The 24739-nt window shown below is 55.4% G+C and overlaps 1 protein-coding gene across 2 annotated transcripts; it reads right to left on the reverse strand.

The window, feature by feature from the left end:
- Positions 1-6377: 6377 nt before the first annotated feature.
- SSH3 (slingshot protein phosphatase 3) lies at positions 6378-23099 on the reverse strand. Of its 2 annotated transcripts, XM_075928555.2 has the most exons (14): positions 22818-23099; positions 19786-19823; positions 18930-19095; positions 17335-17447; positions 16904-16975; positions 15904-15969; positions 14998-15192; positions 14519-14612; positions 14131-14259; positions 13788-13834; positions 13217-13363; positions 9132-9332; positions 8252-8711; positions 6378-8048 (listed from the first exon to the last, which is right to left on the reverse strand). In XM_075928555.2, exons 1-14 carry the CDS (start codon positions 22881-22883, stop codon positions 7488-7490), a joined length of 2355 nt encoding a protein of 784 aa, XP_075784670.2. In that variant the 5' UTR covers positions 22884-23099; the 3' UTR covers positions 6378-7487. The 2 variants fall into 2 exon arrangements, with proteins under 2 accessions (XP_075784670.2, XP_075784671.2); XM_075928556.2 differs by lacking the exons at positions 17335-17447; positions 19786-19823; positions 22818-23099 and having other exon boundaries at positions 18930-19089.
- Between the last annotated feature and the right edge of the window lie 1640 nt (positions 23100-24739).

Below are 24739 nucleotides of genomic sequence, written 5' to 3' on the forward strand. Positions count from 1 at the left end.
CACACCAGTCTGTTCCTCTTCCTCCAATCTGTCCCCTAGATTGCAAATAGGGGTGCCTGACTCTCCTGAAATCCAAGGCCAGGAGCACTTTGGCCTAGTGGCTTCCCTGCACATGCCAGCAGCTGGCAGGCAAAGTGCTCAGGACCACTTCCCAAAAAGTGAGGGCTTTCCACAGAACCACAGCTTTGACTAGCCCAGAGGCATGGTTGGACAGGAAACGGCTGAGTCCCAGTCATGCCCAGATTCACCTCCCAGAGGCAATTAAAAGCCCCCTACTTAGAACAGAGTCATGATTTTGGTTTTCCTTTTTAAATGTCATGCCTCTGTTCTCCCCTTTCACTCACCAGTTCCAGCCCACTCTCCTCATTGCTAGTAACCACAAATTGCACTCTGATGGCCTCTCTGTGACATGAATTAGTGGCAGGCTTTGTATTGCCAACCTTTAGAGATCCAAACCCTGACATCCAGGCTCCCCTCAAAAGCTCAGAAATCATGAAATTAGTCACAAAAATCATGAGGTTTTTTTGGTCTGTCTTTTGCCTTTTTAACTCCTCTCTACTCCTCTGCCAATGTGTGTGTGATAATTTCAGGTGAAAAAGTAAAGCCTTTAATGCTCACATTTCCCTGGCTGCTCAGATGGCAGCTTCACTAACCCTCACCTGACTCCACTCAGAGGGTGACTGCCATTCATTTCCTGTTACTATCTTCAACCAGCAGCCACATCTCCCTGCCTGTGGCTGTCCCGGGGTTTCTCTACCCATGGTATCACTTCCTTTGTTCCCCACAGCTCTCCTACTCCAGGGCATCTCTTCCTCCTGGGACCCAGCAGACCCATTTCCCTGATTCCCAACTCACTGGAGGTTGAACATGCAGCTTTCAGCACCAAAATCTTGGGCATTGATCCTTTGACTTAAAGGCTGATTCTGCTATTAGGAACTGTCCTGTAGCAAGTGTATAGTCTATTGAACCAGCCTAATTATTACATTCACGAGACCCTTTCTGGTCGCCATCCCTCCAGGGTTGTCCTGAAGTCTCCAAGAATTAAAGATTATGTGATGAAAGCTCTAGAAATACAGCCAATCAAAATTGGCAAGCCTGTGACCTCCTTTGCTCCTCTAATGGCTGTTCCATTTATCTCCACAAGCAGCTAAGGTTGCTAAGTGACCACAATGCAAACTGTAATATCTTCATTTATAAAGCACCAGTGCCTCACAGCTAAAAACCACCAAGGTGATTCATTCACTAATTCAGAGATGTCCTTTATGCAGGTCAGACTAATGATCACAAGGGTCCCTTCTGGCTTTAGGATCCGTCATTCACCTATATTGCATTTCCAGATGGCCTGTGATTTATGTTTTGAGGTTACTAATGAGTCTAACATATATTTGAACTCAGGAGGAGGCCGCTTTTAATCGATAAATGTAGATTTCACGATGCACACCCAAACAGACAAAAAATATTACCATCAATAATCATTAAAAGAAATAGGCCACGTAACAAAAATGTTGCTGAAGACCTTTAGAGTTTTAAGTGTATTTTCTGTGTATATTACGCCATGAGATGTTGCTAATTTGTGCTTTCATAGAATCATAGACATGGGATCACAAGAGGTCCTCACATCCATCCCCCTGCACTGAGGCAGGGCGAAGGAAACTTGGAATATCCCTGACAGAGGTTTGTCTCACCTGTTCTTACAAACTTCCAATGATAGGAATTCTACAGCCTTGCTTGGGAACCTGTTCTAATATTTAACAGCACCTATAGTTAGACACACAAGGGCTATGTCTAGACTGGCATGATTTTCCGGAAATGCTCTTAACGGAAAAGTTAATATTTGTCATATGATTCCCTTGGACTGTAGGCATTGCCAAATCAGCCAAGGGGACCCTCTAATCTAGTCCAGTATTATAGCTACAAAAGTGGCCACTACAAGATGTGTCACAGGATGGGGTGTGAGTGTGCTCGCACATGTCCACAAGACACTACATTGAACAGTTATCTCCAGATAGGGAATGTTGTTTCTTTACTCCCATCATTTTGCGGCTGGCTTATGACCTGAAACATGAGTGGGTTTTAATCTGTTTTTTATCCTACCTATGGTATTTTAGATGTTTTCATTATCAATAAGCCATCATTTTAAAAATCTTACAAACTTTGGATCTCAGTGCTATTTAATGGCAGTGAGTTCCACAGATGAATCGGGTAAAAAGAGTTTCCTTTTATCAATTTTTTAGTCATGTTTTGGCTGTTTGCTCATCAATTCCTACTTTGCACACCTTATATCTATCTTACATTTTACCTATCCTTGTTTCATTTTCTACTCTTTAGACTTAACTTGGTTTGGGTTTCCAATTTTTGAAGGATACCCATTTGGCTCAACTAACATCTGCTTTAATCATAAAAAAGGAAAAGGAAATTATCCAGTTTTATATCGACGACGTACCAGCCAGTCAAGAGTAACCAGGGCATACCAATATTGCTAATGAATATGCACTTGTACATCAGTCAGCCAAAGGACAATTAACTTGTTAGTCTTGCATGGATTATCTGTGTAGGAATATTACACATACCTTTGAAAGTGCAAAGTTTAAGAAATCCTAAGGACAGCTGAAAGGCCAGCTTTGCAAGCCACTCGATTCGTTTTGGTAATCCTTCTGGGGACAAATAGACACTTAGAGCAAAAAAAGAATCAGCATGTACCTGGTTTACACTGTGTTTCTTTAAAGAAAATTCAAAGGCTATTGTTTGCCAGGCTGAAGCAATTATTCTGAGATATGAGTCTCTCCCTTATTGTTTTGGTCTATACTTGTTTTTATTTCAACAAAACAAGTTATGTATCACATAAAAAATAATTTTAAAAGTACCTTAATTTTATATTTAAAAATTATAAAAATTATTATAGATGAGCAAATAACAATTTTACACATCAAATTATTGTACTATATTCAAACGAGATCTGAAAAATATTATACAATATACCTAAAACATAATCTATAATAAAAAATAATTACCACTTTCCAATAGAAGTATATTATTGGCCCTGAAAGCTATCAGTTTTTGTTTGTGTGGTCCTCAGTAGGCTTCGAGTTTGACATGCCTGGACTAAACCATCCATTCATGGGAGGTGGGTAATGGAGGCAAGAGAAGACATTGCTGTCCCAAAAATGCCTACATTCCATAGCTGCTAGGGAAGGCTGGGGTGGCAGCCGCAGGCCTCCAGGTGGCCAGGAAGGATCAGGTTGGGGTTGGGCTTGGCTCCACAGGTGATGGGGGGGAATGCTGTATGGGTGGGGCCTCAGGGTAGAAGGGCAGGTGCTGGAGCTTGCCTTCCCCAGCTGGGTCTTCACCTGCCACCCATGTATCCATCCAGAGTCTTTATTAAGTCCATTATTTTTAGCATCTAGCAACATTAATTAATTTAACCTCCTGGGACGAGACCAAAGACAACAACATTGGGACAAAGGAAGGATAAGGGGGCCCAGAATGTAGGGACGTTGGGGGGCTCCTCCAGTGGCACAGTGTATAAGGATTTTCTCCCTATCTAACCCAAAATCTGCTTTGCTTATAAAATTCTAATGGGTTTGGATCTTAATATCTACTATAATTTAATAGGCAGCAGGTTTAAAACAAATAAAAGGAAGTTTTTCTTCACTCAGCACAAAGTCAACCTGTGGAACTCCTTGCCAGAGGATGTGGTGAAGGATAGGACTTTAACAGGGTTCAAAACAGAGCTAGATAGATAAATGGAGGTTAGGTCCATCAATGGCTATTAGCCAGGATGGGTAGGAATGGTGTCCCTAGCCTCTGTTTGTCTGGAAATGGGAGACGGGAGAGGGATCACGTGAGGATTACCTGTTGTGTTCCCTTCTTCTGGGGCATATGGTGTTGGCCACTGTCGGCAGCCAGGATACTGGGCTAGATGGACCTTTGGTCTGACCCAGTGTGGCTGTTCTTATGTTCTTATTAAATAATTATCATCTCACACACTCCCCCATTATTTCCCACCACTGCTAATATTTAAATCAATACAAATGCTGGAACCCCCTAATTTTGTGCTGTGATAAAATTTTAAATAAAAAATGCTGAAAACCAACAATATAATTAGCCATCAAAATGATATAAAAAAAATTCTGGCTAAACTTTTGTATATTTTATACCTGATACATTATTTGGGGCTTACATTAAGGCTGTGCTGAAAAATGCATGTTTTCCTGCTTAGCGAGGCTGCTGACGTTGAGTGCGTGGGTAGCATCAGCGTGAGGTGTGGCTTTAATCATTAATTGCCTGGCTTTTAAAAATTGGCAAGTAAAAAGGAAGGGAAGTCAATGGGCCACACTTAACAAGGCTTGTAACTTGTTTTTGAAACCAAGTGTTTTGTTTTGGTCATTTCCCAGGTATGGGGGGGGGGAGGGGGGCAAGTATAAACATCTTTCTCGATTTCCTTTTGTGTCCGTACCAGAGAGACAATTTACAAAAAATGAAGTGAATGGAAAGGGTGAGTCACTAGATTGTTAAAGCAAAGATCTAAGCAGTGCTGGGGTTTCTTATAATGGCCCTTATAAAGCCCTGCTTCATTGGGTCTACCTGACAAGCTACACATTTTCCGGGTGGCATTCCTATAGAGCCTAAGAGCTCCGGGCAAGGCCCAAGACCTTACTGAGTTGTATGCACAGATTCCAACAGCCCTTGCCCCAGGAGTTAACACACTATATAGACAAGACAGGGAGGCCTAGAGGGGAGAAGTGATTTGCTCAAACTCATGCACCAGGAACATAGGAACGGCCAGGCTGGGTCAGACCAATGTTCCAGCTAGCCCAGCGTCCTGTCTGCCGACAGTGCCCAGGGCCAGGTGCCCCAGAGGGACCGAACAGAACAATCAAGTGATCTACCCCCTGTCGCCCATTTCCAGCTTCTGGCAGCGCTGAACACCCCGTGTCTTTTCAGCCCTTCTGAGGATCGGCCCTCAAAGGAAGAGCAGGCTCAGATGCCTCAGTGATGGGCAGCCGTGTGCAACCCAAAGCTACTGAGCCTCCTCTCTGCCTCTCTGTGCCTCGACTCTCCCAGCTGGCAGATGTGGCCTGCTAGCAATGCCTTGCACATGATGGGCCTGTTCCCATCTGTCAGGGTGGGAGCACTCTGGAAAGATGTGGTTGCCTGGCCAGCAGGGCTTTTTCAGCTGCTTGGGTGCAGAAACTAGAGCAGCCAAGGGCAGAATCCTTGAAAGCAGACAACACAGGCCAGAGTCAGGCCTCTGTACCAAATTCTGCTTCCCCAGCGGCAGTTAGGCACCTCCTCACTCCCAAGTGGGAAAATCCAATTTTCCACAGAAAGCCAGAAAACTTGTAGCCAGCTGCAGAAACCCAAACCAGGCAGCTGGGGTCCCTGAGGAAGGTAGCTGCCTGCTTTAGCCAGCACACCCAGGGACAGGGGAAAGCCAGCAGTGCCTGGCTCCCTGCAGGGACAGACTGGGAATTTCCTGCAGGGGCAGCTTGCCCCAGCTGCTCCTTGGGTTGAACAGAAGCCAAGAGGGGTTTGTGTCACATAACCAGTCTGGCTGGAATGCAGGGCCTATAAGGCCTGGCTGAAAGTGACTCCTGTCCACAGAGGGCTCAGAAAGGGGTCCCCCTCAGGGCTGGAAGCCCCCCAATGGGAAATGCATGAACCTAGCGTGACTTCAGGACCATGAGCTGGGACCCGCTGGCAACTCAGCAGCTGCCCCATGGGCCGGACAAAGAGAAGGTGGGAGAGAGCCAACCATGGGTTCCATGCCAGCCTGGCAAGATGGAGTACCCGCTCGGCTAGGACAGAAGTCCTAACTTTTGCTTCTCCAGCCCACGCCATGGGGCACCCTAGCCCTACTCTGGTGGGAAAAGCTGCCCACATCCCTGCAAACACTGGCTGGGACCCTGGAGAGGGGGAAATGTGTCTGGCTCAGTTGGACTCCCTGGGCAGAGCTCATGATCTGAAGCAGGAAGGCTGGAGCTCAGAGACTCCATCCCTGAGATGCTGAGGCCACCTGGCTGGCCCTGGAGAAAGAGGGAGCACCCTGGGGGTCTGACACGGGACAGTTTAAAGCTGGAGCTTTGCACCGAGGCTGTGGCTCCATCATTCCTGCCCAGCTACTCATATTTCACTGCCCCCAGGGGAGCAGGTCTCATGCTGAGTCGTGGCCTCGAGGCACGAGGCGTGGGGGGCTGGCGCAGAGACACAGATCACCTCAGGCTCCCCTTTCTAAAAAACGAGGCTGGCCTGAAGGCCAAGGGGAGAGCTCATAGGGCCGGGTGCTCCAGGGACGGGCACAGAACCTGGCAGTAAATGCCAGACGCATCAGGGGTTGATACTGGACTGACAGCTCAGCTCATCCCTTCCTGAGCCTGGACTGGGGCTTCAAGCCCCCTTTGCTCTCCCTGCACAGGGTGGCCAGGTGTGCTCTGCTCCCCTTAGGAGGTTAGTCCATGTGCTTCCTCCTTGGGGTAGAGGAGAGGGGGCGGGGCCACACTGGGAAGTGCCCCCTTCATGCCACATTTCCTGGCTGAGAGACGATGCATTCTGGGGCAGGCTAAATAGTCAGAGCACACGAGTTGGGGGCTTGTGTTCTCCCCTCAGCCACGGCAGGGCTGATGGTGCCTCAGTTTCCCCCCTTGGAACCAGCCCCCAGGTTTGTAAATTGCTTTAAGTTTGATCTTAAAAGGCATCCCAGAGCATCTGTGTGCCCCCAGGAGGGTAGGCAGGTAAATCAACTAGCAAGGAAGCCACCAGTGCCCCAGGATCTTAGGGCTGTTCAGCCAGCATTCTTCCCCTAGTTCCCAGGGCCCACATGGCCCCTGATAACACAGATCCCACCTCCCAGGGCTTTGGGACAGCAGGCGGCAGGGGAGCCTGTACCCCGGGGTGGATACCCAGGAAGGGATGAGCCCAGAAACAAATTACAAAGTGAATTAAACTCTTTATTCATAGGCAGAGCGAGGCTGGCAGAGTGCCATGGTGCGGTGTCCATGTGTGCAGAGCAGGCTGGGGAGAGGGTACCTCTCAGAACCCCTTCTCGCTTCAGTCTCAGCGAGAGGCCGGCTCCCTTTGGCCCAGCTGACCAAAGCCATGCTCAGTAGCTCAAAAGCAAAGGCTAATGGGGTGGGGGGGGGAGGAAGCAACAGAGGGAATCATGTCTCCCATCTCTCTCTGGTGACACCTGCTCAGCTGTGGGGCAGGAACCGCAAGGCAGTGTGGGGCTGGGCAGCATGAGGGGCAGACCAAGCGATCCACGGATGGTGAGGTACCCCCCCATCATTCCTCCAGATCCATGGGGGGGTGCATAGTGGCAGGGAGGGGCTGTCCTTGACCAGAGTCCAGCTCATCCATTGCCCCCTCCAGCAGCACTCGGGCATTGATGTCCCCAGTAGCCAATGCCCTGCCCCAGGGCAGCCGGCAGTACCTGGGGCCATAGGGGAGCCGCTACAGTCAATCAGAGGCGGGGCCACAGGGGCAGAGTCTCACCCGGAGCCAGGCTCCATGTCCATGCTGGCCTGCCGCACCATCCTCCTGGGTCGTGATGGGGGTAGTGCGCCTCCTCCAGGCTGGGGCTCCTGAGGTGGGGACGAGGGGCTAGCAGGCTCCTCCTTTGGGGGCCTTTCCTGGCCAGCAGCCTCCAGCCGCTCCTCGAACTCCCTGGTGCGGCTGAGCACCAGGGCTGCGTCCATGAGCTGGGCCACGGAGTGCCGGTGCTTCATGGCCTGAGCCCGGCGTGCGTTTGGGGCCCTGTCTTTGGGGGAGGAGCCTTCCACAGGCTTCACGGCCTTGTGCAGCTTGCCCTTCGCTGGGTGGTAGGAAATCTGCTTGCACGGTTGGGCATGGCTCCGAGGGACCTGGCGGCCGCGCTGTCGGCCCCGCCGCTTACCCGTCTTCTCTGTTGGGGTCCCCTGTGGGTGCTGCTCGGCCGTGGGGCCTGGGGTTGCTGTTTTCGGCTCCTCCTGGTTCTGCGCGGGTGCTGGTGGGGCCGCAGGCTCCGAGGTGGGGTGCTGCCTCGGGGACTCATGTCCTGGGATGACAAACACCTGTAGGGAAGAGAAGAGGGGGCGATCAGAGAACAGGCATGCTCAGGGCACTGATAGACTCAGGCCTTCTCTCTGCAGGCCCAATCCCTCCCTCCCCACACATGGGCCCTACTTCCTCCTGCATAGCACTGCCCTACAACCCTGGATCCCACCAGCTGGGGCTGTCTCCCTCCCCGCAGGTGCTCCCTGGCTGTGCCCCTTACCTCCCCCTCGGTAGGACCCCCCAGCGGGGAGGGTACGTCGGGGCTGTCCATCTCGCTGATGCTCCTCATCACAGCATAGAGGTTGATCCGCCGGTCACGTGGCGTGCTGGGCGTCTTTGGCACCCGCAGCGTGGCCAGGTGCCCCCGGACCTCCTCCGCCCCTGAGTCATCGGAGGCCCCTGGCTCCTCCACCACCTGCAGGCAAATCTGGGGCCCCTCGCCGCCTTCTGGTGCCTGGGGCTGGGCTGGTTCCTCGGGGGGCTCCCGCAAGGGCCGGAAACAATACTGGGGCGTCGTGACTGGCTCCTCCTCCTGCGGTCCTGGCTCCTCCTCCGAGCTCAGCCGGTCCTGACTCAGGCTCCCCTCGCTCTCCGATTGGTCACTGCCAGTGTCACTCCCGTTCAGCGTGTCCTCCCACTGGGAGTCTCCTGCCTTCTGCTCCCACAGGCTGCTGTGCCGGCTGGGCAGAGACACACTGAGCTCACCACAGGGCACCGGGGTTGTCAGTGCCCCCGGCTGAGGTGGGCAGGGCTGGGCACTGCAGGCTCCTCCCCCTCCCTGATGTCACAGAATGGGGAGGGGCAGTACAGGCTCCTCCCCCTCCCTGATGTCACAACAATCCCTGCCAGGAGGTGGAGCTAGGCAGTGCAGGCTCCTCCCCCTCTCTGGGGTCAGAGTGCCCCCTGTTGGGGCTGGGCAATGTAGACTCCTCCCCCTCCCTGATGTCACAGAATGGGGCTGGGTAGTGCAGGCTCCTCCCCTCCCTGATGTCACAGAATGGGGCTGGGTAGTGCAAGCTCCGCCCCCTCTCTGGGGTCAGAGCACCCCCTGCTGGGGGCAGAGCTGGGCAATGCAGACTCCTCCCCCTCCTTGCAGTTACCTGGCATCCAAGATGCCCTGGTAGAACTCCAGCTGCTTCATGAAGCTGGGGTTGGGGTGCACTATGGGGCGTCTGTCCTGCACGTGCTGGTAGGCCCGCTTCAGCGTCCAGCCGTACTCCTTCATGGCGTAGGCAATCACCGTGGAGGCAGAGCGGCTCACGCCCATCTTGCAGTGTACCAACACCCGCGAGTTCTGAGCCCTGCCAGGGGATATAGGCCAGTGAAATGGGTGCAAGAGACTCAGCATACTTTCCTCACCTCTCCTTCCCCAAGGCATCCCCTGGCAATGCCCCCCATGGCATCTTGATGGCAACTGCTATCTCCTTCGTGAGCACACAGGAGGGCACCACTGAATAGTATCTCGAAGGTGCCTTCTGTCTAACTATGATTACACATTCACCAGGACCCCACCACACTGCCCACTAGAAATGGGCTGCATTGGATACATTTACATCAGAACCCCTGTTACTCTCCCATTGCAGCCAACCCAGGGAAAGGCCAAATCTGAGAGACCAAACTTGAGGCTTGGGGAGTAGAAGGAGACACAACCCACCAAGACCTCAATAGACAGACGGCGATGTAAATGCATCCCGTCAAGGTTTCAGCCAAAGACAGCAGAAGGCGTGCAAACAGCCATCCAGAGAGGCACAGAGACAGAAGCACCAGACACACAAGGCACCCCAAACACGGAAAGCAACACCCCTGGCAGCATAATATTTATCTGTGACAAAGGCCTAGCGGAAAGCACTGCTAGGAAACATCACACTATAATGGGACCTAGGGCTGAACTAAGAGTAGCTTCTGTTTACAACCTACCAGGAGACCGGCGGACATGGCCAAGTGACCCTCTTCTGCCAGAAAAGCCATGCCTTGTCATCCCTGATGTTAGCAGTCATGCCATCTCCTTGGACTACTCCAGCAAGGGGTAGGCAGGAACCTTGACCTTGCTCTCTGACTCCGGGAGGTACATGTGTCCTCAAAGAGCATGCTAGAGGGAAGGGGACAGCCCTGACCTAGGCTACCACTACACCATCAGTGTCGCAGTGCAGTGCAGACACGGCAGAAGCGGTTTTCCCGTCAATGTGAGTAATCTACCTCTCAAAGGTAGGAATTAGGACGGCGGTGTACTTGGAGAATACTATCACACATGGGTCCTGAAAGCAGATGCCTAGCAAGACACCAGTGTACACCTTCCACCTGAAACACTGTCCGAACAAACTACCGTATCGTGGGCGGGGACAGTCTTTGAGCTCTGCAAAGATCCTGCGTCCCTAGGGTCACAGGAGACAGAACGTTGACACTCAAAGAGCACAGCGAGAAGCTGGAAAAGGAACTCCGGGAATTGTGTACTTCAAAAACTGGCCAACATGAAAAGGGGAGCTGTCCTCCAAATGCAAGATGGGCTAGTCAGAGTGTGATATTCCATGAGAGAGAGACAGAGAGAGATTCTGCTCTGGATTACTTAGCCCTGTGTGGTCCTGCATGAGCCAGGCACACAACATTGTTACTGAACTCAACCAATCCTGCAGGATCATCACGGAGATGTTTAAGCTGCAGCTCTGTGGCCTTGGCAGGGACTGCGCCACTGTCAGTGAGGTGGGATGCTGTCAGCAGAAAGGAGAGACCGAAACTGGTTCAGGATCCCAGATACCCACGGCATGGGCGTAGTCCGCCACCCAAGCAGCTGACGTCCTCAAAGAGCTTTGCCTCTGAACATCCACTACCCCAAAAACCTCTGCAGTAGTCTCCAGGGAAACAAGCACCAGGAAATGTCACCGAACGTGGAAAACACGATTCCTCCAGAATCACTCCCTCCAGGCACAACCTCAATGAAAGCCCTGCCGCGTGGATCCACAGGGGTGGTGCGACACCCCAAACGTTGAACAATCTCTTGGAGGCCCCCCTTTAAAATGCCAGGCCCCCTCATTCTTCCTGCACGGGGAGGATGCAGAGTGTGCTAGGAGCCCTCCCTGCCTTCTGAGACAGGGCCTCTGGGGCTCCCACCCTCCTGCTGCACACGGGAAGCTCTGGTCACCAACTCCAACTGGTAGAGGGATGAACACAGCTCTGAAAGCATTTGCAGCGATGCCAGTCAACAGTGTTAGAACAGTTGGGTTTACCACCTGCAGCCCAGGTGAGCAAAGCCTTAGGTTGGCACAGACTAAAGAAGGCTGAAGTCTGGTGGACTGTGGTCAGCCCAGACCCTGGGCAAGTTGGAACCAACTCCATTTTCAGGCTCTGACTTCCTTCATTAGCTCCCAGGGGAGAGCTCCAAGCTTCTCCCAGGAGCCACCCTCTGCCTCCCTTTGTTCTGTAACTGGGCTCTCTGCTCTGCTCCACTCTGGAGAGGCCTGGAAATCCTTAGCCCCCAGGGTCCTTGCTTGCTAGGTGTCAACGTCCTGGCAAGTGGCCTTCCATGGTCTTCTCACATGATCCATTGTTACAGGTTGGCCTCTGCCGGCCCTTTGTAACATTCATGGAACCAAAGGGGTGGAAGAAACTCAGGAGGCCATCGAGTCCAACCCCCTGCTTAAAGCAGGACCAACCCCAACTAAATCTTCCCAGCCAGGGCTCTGTCAAGCTGAGGCTTAAAAACCTCTAGGGATGGAGATTCCACCCCCTCCCTAGGTAAGTCATTCCAGTGCTTCTCCACCCTCCTAGGGAAATAGCTTTTCCTAATATCCAACTTAGTCCTCCCACACTGCAACTTGAGATCATGACTCCTCGTTCTGCCATCTGTCACCACTGAGACCAGCCTCTCTCCATCCTCTTTGGAACCCCCTTTTCAGGTAGTTAAAGGCTGCTCTCAAATCCCCCCTCACTCTTCCCTCCAGTAGACTAAATAAGCCTAATCCCTCAGCCTCTCCTTATAAGTCATGTGCTCCAGCCCCCTAATTGTTTTGATTGCCCCTCACTGGACTTTCTCCAATGTGTCCACATCCCTTCTATAGTGGAGGGCCCAGAATTGGACAATACTCCAGACGTGGCCTCACCAGTGTGAAGAAAGGGGAATCATCACTTCTCTAGTTCTGCTGGCAATGTTTCTTCTAATACAGCCGAACATGCCATTAGCCTTCTTGACTACAAGGGCACTCATATCCAGCTTTTCATCCACTGGAATCCCCAGGTCTTTTTCTGACAGACTGCTGCTTCATCTGTCGGTCCACAGCCTGTACCAGTGTTTGGGATTCTTCCATCCCAAGTGCAGGACTTTGCACTTGTCCTTGTTGAACCTCACCAGATTTTTTGGCCCATTCAATCCAGCTACTAGACAGGGAAGGAGGTATGTACACACACACACATACAAACACCCACACACACACACACACACACACCTTCACACACACACACACACACACACACACACACACACACACACACACACACACACACACACACACACACACTTACTTCTCAGCCTTCTCTCACCGGGCAGCCATGCAAGGGGCAGAGGAAACTGAGGCACACACAGCGCTCATAAATATACCACTGAAAATTTGGTCTCTGTCACGCACCAACAGGCTCTAAGTTGAGAGAGAGTGACAAAGACTGGCAACAATATCACCAAGTGGAAACTGAGGAACGGTCCCAGATGTCAATGCGGAGAGCTGAGGCAAACACCTGAACACTGCTCCTGTCACCATCCCCTACTACCAAGGATCTGGCTGTGGTTTTGGAACAATCAGCTGTGACTATTATTGGAGTCTGTGCGGATACAAAATTTGTATCCACATCCGCGGCCATATCTGCAAAAAGGAGCGGCGGATATCCGCGACTTTGCAGGGTTCTCATGATCATGTCTGGGATGCCCTCCACGCTCCCTGCACACGTGACCAGAACACACACGACACCTCCCACACATGTCTTTGGACATGTCTCCCCCCCACACACTCACACCGTCTGTAAGACACTCAGCAAGCAAGAAAGTTTGTGGCCACCGAGAGCCACAGCGCAGCCACAGAAAGGACAAAGGACCAATTGTGTGTGGTGCTGACATGCTCTCTATGGAGGGCGAGGGGCCAGGTGCAATGTGCCCATCTCTCAGCACACCTATGACTCCTCCCTACTGAACCCCCCCGCTCACCGGACATCAGAGATGAAGCGATAGGTCTCTTTCCAGTAGGGCAGCAGCTGGGAGGCCTCTTCGTCGTAGAGCCGCACGTTCATGTAGGTGAAAAGCGCCGGGAAGAAGTTGTCGATTTCCCGGGTCACGTTGAGGATGTGGCTGATTCTGATCCAGGAGGAGGAGTCAGGGGGGTGCTGGGGCCTCCCAGCCACTCACCCCACGGATTGGGGTGGGCCCTGGGGGTGGAGGCAAGTTGCCCTGCTCCCTTGAGGAGCGCCAGGCAGGGCTGGGAGGGGGTGTGCAGGAGGCGGGATCTGAACTCAGCTCAGACAGTCCCATCCAGCCTGGAGAAGGGAAAGGAGGCAGGGCCTCTCCAAGATGCCCATTCCCCAGCACTTTGGCTCCAGCATTTCGCTCTGCACCCTGGTCAGGACGGCTGCGGGGACTGATCCCGGCCCCGGGGCAGCTGCAGACTCACTAACCTCTCTACACGGTCTGGTCATTGCAGAGCGATGGAAAGATGCCCTGGGTCAACACAGGCCCGATGGGGAATCTTCCCCCAACCCTCCCCCAGGGCCGGAGCACACACCTGTTGCGCTGCAGCTCCTCCAGGTTGGCTGCGTTCCACTCGGAGCCCTAGAGACAGGCAGAGAGGGGGACAGCAGGGTGAATGGCCGGACGGGGAAATCCCAGGCAGCCACTGCAGCTGCTCCCTTAGCTCCTTCTCCAGGAAAGTCTGACCCCCTGGGGGCTACATCTAGCCTCCTGAGTAACTACAAGAGCACCCCCTGCTGGAAGAGGCTGGGACTGAAGTAACCGGGAGCACATGCCCCCTCGCCCCGTCCCAGCCAGTGCTCCTGCCCTGCTCCCAGCAGCGCCCCCTGCTGGGAGAGGCCAGGATGAGCTCTCCCCAGCCCCTTTCAGCTCCTCACTAGGTACAGGTGGTCAAAGATCCTGGAGGGCCGGTCCATCTGGGCCATGATGAGCAACATCTCGTTGTCGATGAACTCCTTGTACTCCTTCAGGCTGCAGTTGGTGCGGTGCTCCAGCTCTGTGCGGATCTGCATGGGGAACAGAGGGACGGATCCTTGGCCGGAGGGAGAGGCTGGTCACGCCCACTGTCCCCTATCCCATTAAAACGGCCCCTCTTTCCCTCCCCTGCCCCCCTCCAGACAATTGCTTCCCAAGCCCGCTTTAACCACAAAAGCATATCCATCCCCATCTTCCACCCTGATGCCCCATGCCTCTCACACCCCATTGACTTCCCCTATCCTCCCTCGCCACCCCCCACTCCTCTCCCCTCCCCACCATGTACCCTACCTCCTTGGAGGTGATGCTCTCCAGGTCAGCCGTGGCCATCAGTTCACGCAGTTTGGCCCGGATCATCCGCTCCATCATCTCACGCTGGGTTGGGCTAGGGCACAGAAATGGGGAGGGCATCAAATCTCACAGGGCTCCCAAGTTCTGCCCCCAGACTCCATCCCCCTACCTCACAGACCCCACCCTCCTGCTTAGGTTTGGCTTGGGTCCAACCGATGTGGGGGCCCTAGAGAAAATTCGAACTCAATACTCTGGCAAAGGGGCGGGAGCTCTCCTCCAGCCAATCATCATCCAGCATTCGAAGCCCTTATACGGAGCCTGGCCCTGTCCAGATTCCACTGGCTGCCAAGGTGGGGGAGCCCCAGGGAGAGGGATACATGTGGGGCTCCCTGAGTTTTACTCAGGGAAGTCACCACAGCACCCTGCCCTGTATAGATCCTGCCCCACCCTGCCCACATCGCCCCTGGCCTGGTACCGACCGGTCAGAGAAGACAGCGGGGAAGTCAGGTCGCACAGACTCCAGGTCGGACATGGCCAGCCACTCGTTGATGCAGCTCTGCTCCGAAGCGATGCCGCACTGATACCACTCGGCCCAGCTCAGGGCGGTGCCCCCAGGGAAGTGGTTGTTGTGAACGGCTTCATTGCACGCCTTGTGCAGCACCTGCAGCACCGACCTGGGGAGGGGAGCAGACAAGGGCTGGAGGGGGCAGAGCTCCCCAACTAGGGCCCCGCCCTTCCCCACTGCTTGGCGAGTGGGAACGGGGCGCCTGCACTAGGACTACTTTACTGCCGTGGCCTCTGTTCCATCGACTGAGGGCTTTGGCGGAGGGATATATAAGCAGGTGAAGATCCCCACAGTGGTCCCACTGACTCCCATGGCCACAGCACCTCCCCATGGCAATCCCCCACAGATACCCTTCCACCTCCCACAGCCATCACCTCCAATCCCAGAGCAATGCTCTCTGATATCCCTGCACTTCCCAGGGCTGCCACATCTCCCCCACTCAGAGCAATCCCCACAGGTATCCCCCTCTGCTTTCTAGAACCATGACACCTCCTCCCTGGCCGACCCCCACAGATAGCCCCTGCTTTCCAAGTCCCTGCCTAATCCCACCTTCCCCTCAACCCTTGCCCTAGTGCAGAGGTGGGGAACCTTGTTATCTTGGCCACTGACCCACCTCCGGGCTTCCTGCCCCTCCACCCGTGACAGGTGGGTTGAACGTGTGTGGCCCTTGTACTGCATGAAAATGCTGAAGGGACCAGATCTGGTCCATAGGCTTCCCATCCCTGCTCTGGTGGGCCCCAGCCGACGTGATATTCCATCCCTGGAATAATCCCACCGCTCCCACCAGCTGTACTTGACAGGCAGTGCGGGGCTCACTCACCACATGGTCTGCACAGAGATGGGTTTGAAGATGCGTGTCTGCCCCCAGGATGTCACACTAAAGCCCCTAGAAACAGAGAGCAGGGCTGGGATTTCACAGGGGGTTTGGGCAGGCAGAGGCAGCTGCATGCAGAATGGGAGAAAGACATTCTCCCTTCACACACAGGGCTGGTCAGAGAGGCTTCATGAATGCACAGTGCCAGCCCAGCAGCTCCCTGCAGGCCAGATCATACGCAGGAGCAGGGGGAAGGGGAAGGGGAAGGTTGCAGCATTGGGGCTCTGAGAGTCAAGCTGGGCTTTCTCTGTGCCATCTGGCAGTGCCAGCCTAGGACCCAGAAGACTTAGTTTCTATTCCCAGCTTGGCTTCTGGCCTGCTGGGTGATTTTGGGCAAGTCACTTCCCCTCCCCATGCCTCAGTTTCCTCATCTGTAAAATGGTGCTAAGGACCTTGACCTTGTACAGTGTTTTGAGATCTACTGATGAAAAGTCCTAGATAGGAGCCAAATGTTATTGTTCCTTAGATCACCACAGTGGCATCGGTGGGAGTCGGCAGGCAGCTCAGAGCAACAGGTGGGAGAGGTACGCCTGCATATCAGTTTGTGATATTGACTCTGAAACCTAAGGATGGCCCATTAAAGTTTCCTACATTATGAAACATTTTGGGCCCATTTCTCATTGCTGATTGGGGCTGGGGATGGTCAGTTTAGATGCAACTGGCCCTGCAGAGCACACAGAACCCTGAGCACCTCTTGCAGGTCACGGCCGGTGCTGCTGCTGTGGGAAGTGGCCAATGGCCCTGCCCGGACAGAAGAGGGGAGCTACGCGCCAGGGTGTGGGTCAGGCAGAGAGTCCGGAGCCTGTACTCCTTTCTCTGTCCAGCAGAAGGTAGCACAGGCTCTTGCTGGGGGCACAGTATGTGGCAAATGGTGGGTGAAATGCAGACCCGAATGGACACAGCAGAATTTCCCTTTGCCTCCCAGCGGAGTAGCACTGGCTCTTACCCATCCCCGTCGAGGAAGACCTGGGTGTCGCTCCAAAGGGGCAGCACCATCCCCAAGGTGCATCTGGCCGAGCTAGGGGCAGAGAGAGAGGTCAGAGCGTATGGCATCGGGGTGAGTGCAGGGGTCCCTAGTGGGGCATGGGAGAGGTTATAGGTTCAGACCAATAACTCACAGACTACGGCTCCCTGTGCCCATCTGGGGCCCTGCCCTGGTGCTATGGAGGCAGTGCAAGGGCAGGTCAAAGAGCTTGACAAGCATAGGGTGCAGGCAGCTCCTCCCCGAGGCCACAGGGCATAAGCCCCTCACTCCTCAGTCCTGCTTCCCCCGCCCTGATTTCCCCCTTCTCTGGGCTCCCCATGACTCACTTGCCATCTCCCCTCCCCCCCCCCCGTCCCTCACCGCCCCTCTCTCTCCCTGCCCTGTCTCCTCACCCCTCTTCGGGGAAGTCCACACCCAGAAGCACCGTCTCACTCTTGCCCTCCAGCTTCTCCACAAGCAGGAGGTACCGGATCCGGTGGGGCCGGGTCGACTCCAAACGCACAGCCTGGAGGCGAAGTCAGAGCGAGACTGAGACCGGCCTCTCCCGCGCCCTGCTATGCTCCTGCCCCCGTGTCACAGCACCCCCTGCTGGGGAAGGCGGGTTGGGCCGTGCAGGCTCCGCCCTCTCGCTCATCTCCCAGCGCCCCCTACTGGAAAAAGCAGGGCAGGGCTGTGCATAGGAGGAAGAGTCTGCGATTTCCCAGCACCCCCTGCTGGGGAGCAGCTTCCCAGGGGATGTTAAGAGATGAGCCCCTGGGTCTCTGCTCTGTTCTCGGGTCAGTGTGCGGCTGGGCTCAGGGATGCACTCAGAGCTCTCCGGGCTGGTGGGCCCTGGGGGCACAGGCAGCGTGACTCAGCCTCACAAGCAAGGGCAGCGCTGAGCAACCCTGGGAAGCTGCCTGCAGAGTCCCGGGGCTGGACCGTGTAGCCGGCTCTGGCTGCCAGCCCAGGAGGCGAGAGCGAGAGCCCTGCAGCCATAAATGGGGAACTGGCTGCTGAGAAACAAAATTCCACAGGCAGGGAGCCCCTCCCCCAACAGCCACCATGCTGCAGACAGCAAGCAGCCTGTCCTCCCCTGCAGGGGGCGCTGTCACACCAAGAAGGGGGAGGGACCTGCACAGCCCTTCCCTCCCCAGCAGGGGGTGCCAAGACTCCAAGGAGGGGGAGGAGCCTGCACTGCTCTGCCCTGCTTCCCCAGCCAGGGGTGTTGGGAAACCAGGAAAGGGGAGGAGTCTGCATGGCCCAGCCCCGCCCCCCCCCAGCCTGGCTTGACATCCTGTACCCAGCAGGGCCATGCACGGGAGTGGTTAATAATTCTCCAGTCAGGCTGGGTCAGTGCCAGGGCCAGGGGGAGGGGCCAGGCCTGAATTGCAAACAATGAATAATGCTTGGGCAATGGCCTGACTCCAGCCCTGAGCCAGCCTGCTGGGGAGGGAGTCTGTGCAGGCAGGGCTGGGGAGGGGGGTGGGGGGAAAGGGCAGTAACAGGACTCAGGAGAGGGGCAGTAGGGGTGCAGGGAGGCACAGGTCTGGGGGCGGGGGTTCCACAATTTGTTCCTTATCCTCCCCACCTACAGAATCATCTCCAAGCTGTGCTTCCCCTCCCTGCCCAGGGCACTGGCTGGAGACCTAGGTGCCCTGAATGGAGGTGGCACCAGGATGAGGTGGGGTGGGAGCAGTGCATTGTGGATAAACAGATGGCTGCTCCTGCAGGGCTGGGGCCAGGGGGCTGGATGGGCCTATAGGGCTAATCTGGGATAGGACGTGATAGTGGGGAGATGCTGGACTGGATGGGTCCTTGGGGCTGATCTGGGGCAGGCTGGCAGGGAGGTAGATGAAGGGATGGGTTGATCCCAAGCTGCATGGACCCAGTGACTTCACGATTGGATGTAGTGCCTGTCGCCCTCTCTGCTCCCTGTCCCACTGTTTCTGGCCCCTAGTCTGGTCTCTCCGGGGATCCACCTCGTGCCAGCCATGCCCCATCTCACCAGGCGGATGCCATCCTCTGGCCGCAGCAGCCCCATCATCAGCTGCAGGTGCCGCTCCTGCTGGCTTTGTGTTTGGTCTGGGGAGGGTGGGGCTTCTTGCACCGTTTCCAGCTTCTCCTCTTCCTGCAGGAGCAGGGCAGCCCCCTTGACCATGACGAAGCTCTGGCTGGGGGGGAAGGGGGAGGGGACATAGGCGTGAAATAGGGAAACATTCTGCATGTACAAGGGAAGCTGGGGCCCTGGGGCAGAGGAAGGAGTCACTGTCCAATTTGGGCACATCAGCTTCCACTGAAAGAAAGAATCTAGAGCTGTGAACACAGTCGCCCAGAGTCCAGTCATCTGTCTGAGTCTGCAGGCAGTCAGCCCCCGTGCCTCAGCGGCTGCTCAGAGCTTGACCACACACAGTTTAGTTCAAGATCAATTGCAGGGCAGCTGAGCAAGGAAAAGTCTCCAGGGACAGATTAGTTTCACCCTGATGCAAAGGCTGTTGTGATTCATGGGGGCAAGACTCAAAAACTAGTGATGGGAGAGGGATTGAGAGGAGCACCCTCCCGCACAGTAGTCTGGATGTTTGGGGGACCAATGAGGGGCATAGTCCTTTCTCCTCTCCAGCAGCCAGAGGGCAGGACTTTCAAATGCAAAAAAAACTGGGCTCAGGGTGGGAATCCCAGCACCACTTCCTTCTTCCAAAAAGCAGGGCACTTGGACAATTTTCCTCCCTTGCGAATCCTCCATGCCTGCAACCCGTCTCCCACCCTAGGGACCCTAAGCAGTCGGGGGGGGGGGGGGCAGTGCTGGAGATGGGAACCAACTCCTCTTTTACTGAGGGAAAGAGTTTAAGAGTTTACAGCCTCACCGTCGCTGTAGTTGGCTCCTCCTGGAAACCGCTTCATCCTGTAAAAGAAACAGAGACAGCTGGATCAGTCCCTGCATGGGGTGGGCATGTGGGACCACAACCCCCAGGTGGGGCCAGATATGTGGATGACCCATCCCCCAAACTGCCATGTAGGCTGGGCAGGTCCCGAGCCAGGAATGAGGCTTTGGCCCTATGGGTTGTGGCCCCCCAAGCACTAGCTGGCACTGCAGGGCCCCAGGGAGTGTCCTGAGCAGCAGCGCCGGGTGGGAGCTAGCACCTGCAGACGCTTGAATAAGAGCCAGCCAACTGATCACTCTGCCAGCACATCTCGCAGTTCACATGGTGGCCTTGTAGTATGTCACCCTAAGTGGCCCAGACCTAAAACCAACAAGGCGGTGGAGTCGGGGGAAGCTCGCAATCCCCATACCCCGCTCACAAAGACTTTGCCTTAAACAACCAGGGAAATTCCACAGCAAAAATCATTGTGAAGGCTGCAAATGGAAAGACAGGGTTGCCGGTAGGGATGTCAACGTGTAGTCGACTACATGACTAACTGATATGCCTGGGCCTGTATCGCAGGCAGCAAAGGAGGGGGAGGGGGTAGCCATGCCCATGAGGAGCCAGCATCGGCTTCCATGGAGTCACTCCGCTCTCCCACCTAGTGCTGCGGCCTCTCTATCAGAGGCACCAGCATGGGGGATGAAGGTGCAGCAGACAGGAGCCGACACGCATGAGGAGCCAGCTTTTAAGCCAGCTCTCTGTGTATTCCAACTCCACAAGTCACCTGCCTCTCTCCCCAGCGCTGCTGTGCCTATCAGAGGCAGCAGCACAGGGGGAGGGGCAGAGGAGGCTGCTGTAGAGCAGCCTCTGTCCACAGGAACTCAGGCCTCCCACAGACAGGGGCTCCGGTCACCCTATGCTGCTGCCTCTGATACAGAGGCAGCACATGCAGGATGGCAGGGGGCTCCCTGGGAACGAGGCCAGGACTGCACTGGCTGCTGGCCCCACCCCCAAGAACTAGCAAATAAAGTAACCGCTAAGTTTTTGATGCGGTAACACGATTATTAAGTTGCATATTGATTAACATCCCTAGTTGCCAGGCACACATGCCCTGGCAACCTGAAACAGCTGCCCCATTCATCCACCCTGTGCAGCACATTTCTCCCTGGAGAGCAGCAGGGTAAGGGCGGGGAGGGGGACAGGGCATGGCTGAAGAGCCATTGAGGGAGGCCTCCTGGGGTCATGTAGGTGGGGAAGGGGCAGCCTGGGGAGAATTGCAGACAAAGCTGAGAGAGCAGCTCTGGCACAGGGGAGGCAGCCTGGAGCAGCATGCTGGGAAGAGGGGAGAGGAAAGAGAACTCCCCCTTCAGTGCACGTGCACGTGCGCGTGCGCACACACACACACACAGAGCCCAAGAGGTATTCTACATGAGGATTCCTGCTCAGCTCATCCAACTCCTTTCCCTCCTAGAAGTGGGCACAGAGAGTTGACGGAACATCAGGGTCATGTGGCTGATGTGCCAGAGAAGCCAGGCATTGCAGAGGGGGTCAGAGATCCCTGTAGACTGGGAGGTCAAAGTCGCTGGCACAGGAAGCTGGAGTTCCATGATCTCAGCTGGGATTTGCCACCTGCTGCCAGAGCTCAACAGGGAAATGTACACATCTGGATCACTCCTGCATCTACTTGGAGCATTGACTAGGCCACGAGCCCTTTTCGGTACCATCCCCGGCCTCCGTCTGCGAGGCATGGCATGGCCTTGTGGTTCCCTCTTGGGAGCTGGAGCAGGGCTTGCAGCCCAGCGACAATTTCCTCTGACATTTTTTAGTGTGGAAAATAAAATTAACAGCATCCTGGCCCTTCCCGAGCAGCAGCTCCCAGCAGAATGCATGCCACAGACATGATGCTCACAAGCCCACGCAGCCGAGAGACTGCTCTACCAGTGAAAGGGGAGGGGAAGGGGGGCAGGTTCGCTTGGAGAGCAAATCCTGGTACTAGTGCTCTGGAAATGGGACGAGGGGGGTGAATTCTGGCACTGGTGCCCTGGGGCGCAAAGCCCACAATGCTCAGAGTGACTTTGCAAGACTGCAAGACACTAGCTGGAGAGGAAGCAGCCTCCGAAGGAAGTGTCAGTTTGTGAAACTTAATGACAAGTCAGTACCGGTGCTGATAAACCACTGGGCTGCGCAAGGGTGATTAGAGCCATCCACAAGCACTGGCGGCCTATGTGTAATGACAGCCCTCTTGTCCTGTTCACTACAGTGCTCCCCACTGGCAGAGCCCGGGCTGCAGAAGCCAGGCACACCTGGCACAACCAGTGTCCCCACCCCACGCCCTGCAGTGCCCCCTGTTGGCAGAGACTGGGGCTGGGGCTGGAGCAGCAAGGCACCCCCCCCTACAGCACCCCCTGCTGGCTCAGGGCAGGGCTGGAGAAGCAGGGCACACCACCCACACACAGTGCCCCCCCCACAGACAGCACCCTCACCCCCTCCCTGCAGCACCCCCTGCTGGCAGAGGCTGGGGCTGGAGAAGCCGGGAACACCCCGCACAGACAGTGCCCCCACCCCGCTCCTTGCGGCGCCCCCTGCTGGCAGAGGCTGGAGAAGCCGGGAACACCCCGCACAGACAGTGCCCCCACCCCGCTCCTTGCGGCGCCCCCTGCTGGCAGAGGCTGGAGAAGCCGGGAACACCCCGCACAGACAGTGCCCCCACCCCGCTCCTTGCGGCGCCCCCTGCTGGCAGAGGCTGGAGAAGCCGGGAACACCCCGCACAGACAGTGCCCCCACCCCGCTCCTTGCAGCGCCCCCTGCTGGCTGAGTGCAGGGCGGAGGGAGCCGGGCACACCCGGCGCTGCAGGGAGCTAACAACTGCACAAGCTGTAGCCTCCAGCCCCGGCAGGGAGCAGAGACCGCACCAAGCCGGCGCAGGAGCGACCAGCGCGGGGCCGGAGAGGCTGGGAGGGGAGGGAAAGGGGTGCAGCGTGGAAAGGGGGCGCCCGGCGGGGGTCCTGGCTGCGGGCGGGGCGGACACTCACCTTGCAGCCGGTGGGGGAGCCGGGGCCGCCGCCGGCCGGGGACCTGCGGACGGTGACCAGCGCCATGCGCCCCCCCGGCCCCGCCTGCCACAAACTTCGGGCGCCCCCGGCCGTCTGCCGCCGCCTGGACCAGGAAGAGCCGGGAGGCGGCAGCGCCAGGCGCCTCCCCCGGGGGCGGCTCTTAAAGGGGCAGCCCAGCCCCGGGGCTTCCCCAGCTGCCCGCCGCAACCGAAAGGGGACGTGCACAGCCCCACCAGTGCCCCTCTGCCCTGCCCCACACAGCCCCACCAGTGCCTCTCTGTCCTGCCCCCAAGCCCCTGTCTCTCCCAGTCCCAGGCTCCACCCCCGTCCGTCCGTCCGTCCCCTCGTTGTGTTAATGCACCTCAGTTGCTAGCAGCCGCTGAACCTGCTATTCCTGTCCTAGGCACTTCCCCTGCTATTTCCCAGGGCCTCCGTGTCCTGGCTTTGCTGTTTGGAGCCTCTGTGCTCTGCAATGTGAAGTTGGAAGGGCCAGAGCAGCAGCTCCCTGGCCTGGGATAACACCCTGCCCCCAACCCAGGCAGCAGCCACCTGGTGTTGGGGTTGCTTTGATGGCTCTAGTTCAAGGCCCTGTTGGTGGCAACTTTGGGGATGTGATGGGGAGGAGAGCATAGCCATGGGAACACATAACTGGTCAGGGTGGCCCAGGGGATCACATCCTGTCGCCTGCTCTCCCAGGTGACCCCAACATACAATCCTAGTCATAGACTTGCCATGCTCCACCTTAAAAATAGATTTGGTGCCCCACTTCCAGACTGGGAGACTGGGCCAGCCCCTCACTCCTCTGGTGGGTAGAACCCGTTTTTAGTTCCCAGCCTAAGTTTACTCTTGGCCACTTTCTCTCCCTTCCTTCTTGTAGCCACATTGTCCTTTCTTTTAAATGGCTCAGCTCTCTTCCTGCTGCACAGATACAGAGCCCCACTCAAGCAACATGCAGAGCAAAACAATCCAAATTACAGTCTCTTCTCAGCTCAGCAAACAGGCTCCTGCTTGTACAGCCAGCAAAGTGCAGGACCCAAAAGGACCAGGAGAGGGTGGCCTGTCCAGCCCCATGTACTGGGGCAGGACCAAGCAACTAGACTATCCCTGACAGGGGTTTTTCCCACCTGTTCTTCAGACCTCCAGTGCTGAGGATTCCACAATTTGGGTGTCTATACTAGCATGTTTTGTTGTTAAAACCTGCCTTTTGACTACAAAACAGTGACTTTTACACTTCAATGTGACTTTTGTCGGGAAAACACCCACTTTTGTCATAAAAATAGTCCACCCCTGCAAGAGACTTGTCTTTTCCCATCCCTTTGTTGTTGACAAAGAGCTAGTATGGACTCTGCTGTTTGTTTTGTCAAGTGATTTGGCTTCTGCCAGTATCCCACAGTGCCTGCCCTGATTGCTGTGCTCAGTGTTTTATGATCTCTGCTGCCCTGCAGGCAGGCACCCTTCCTCTTTCAGAGCTCTGGGAAGTATCTGATGGCTGAGCAAACTGCTCCACTTGGGGAACAAAGAGCAAACCATTAGCATTCTTCTGTTCTGCCCTGCTAAGAACACAGTGGCAGGCAGACTTGCTGCCAGGGTAAGGCTGGAGAGACTGCTTTGCTGCTTTGCCATTCCTCAGCATAGAGAACTCACAGAGCCGCGAGGGAATCTCAAGAAGCAGTGAGATCAGCTCCACCTTTTCACAACACTGCACTGTGGGATGCTCACCCACATTACTTTGCTTGGTCAACAAGGTGCTGACAACATGGCTATGAAATGTCGATAATAGGAAGCAGAAAAACCGGCTTTCGCTTTTGGCATCTTTTGCGTGTTGACAGACTTTTATTGCAAAACTTTCCCTAGTGTAGATGTAGCAATTGAGTTGGAAAGGTTTTCTTACCATATAATCA

This window comes from Pelodiscus sinensis, chromosome 5 (assembly GCF_052426305.1).
Source record: "Pelodiscus sinensis isolate ZL-2025 chromosome 5, ASM5242630v1, whole genome shotgun sequence".
NCBI lineage: Eukaryota > Metazoa > Chordata > Testudines > Trionychidae > Pelodiscus > Pelodiscus sinensis.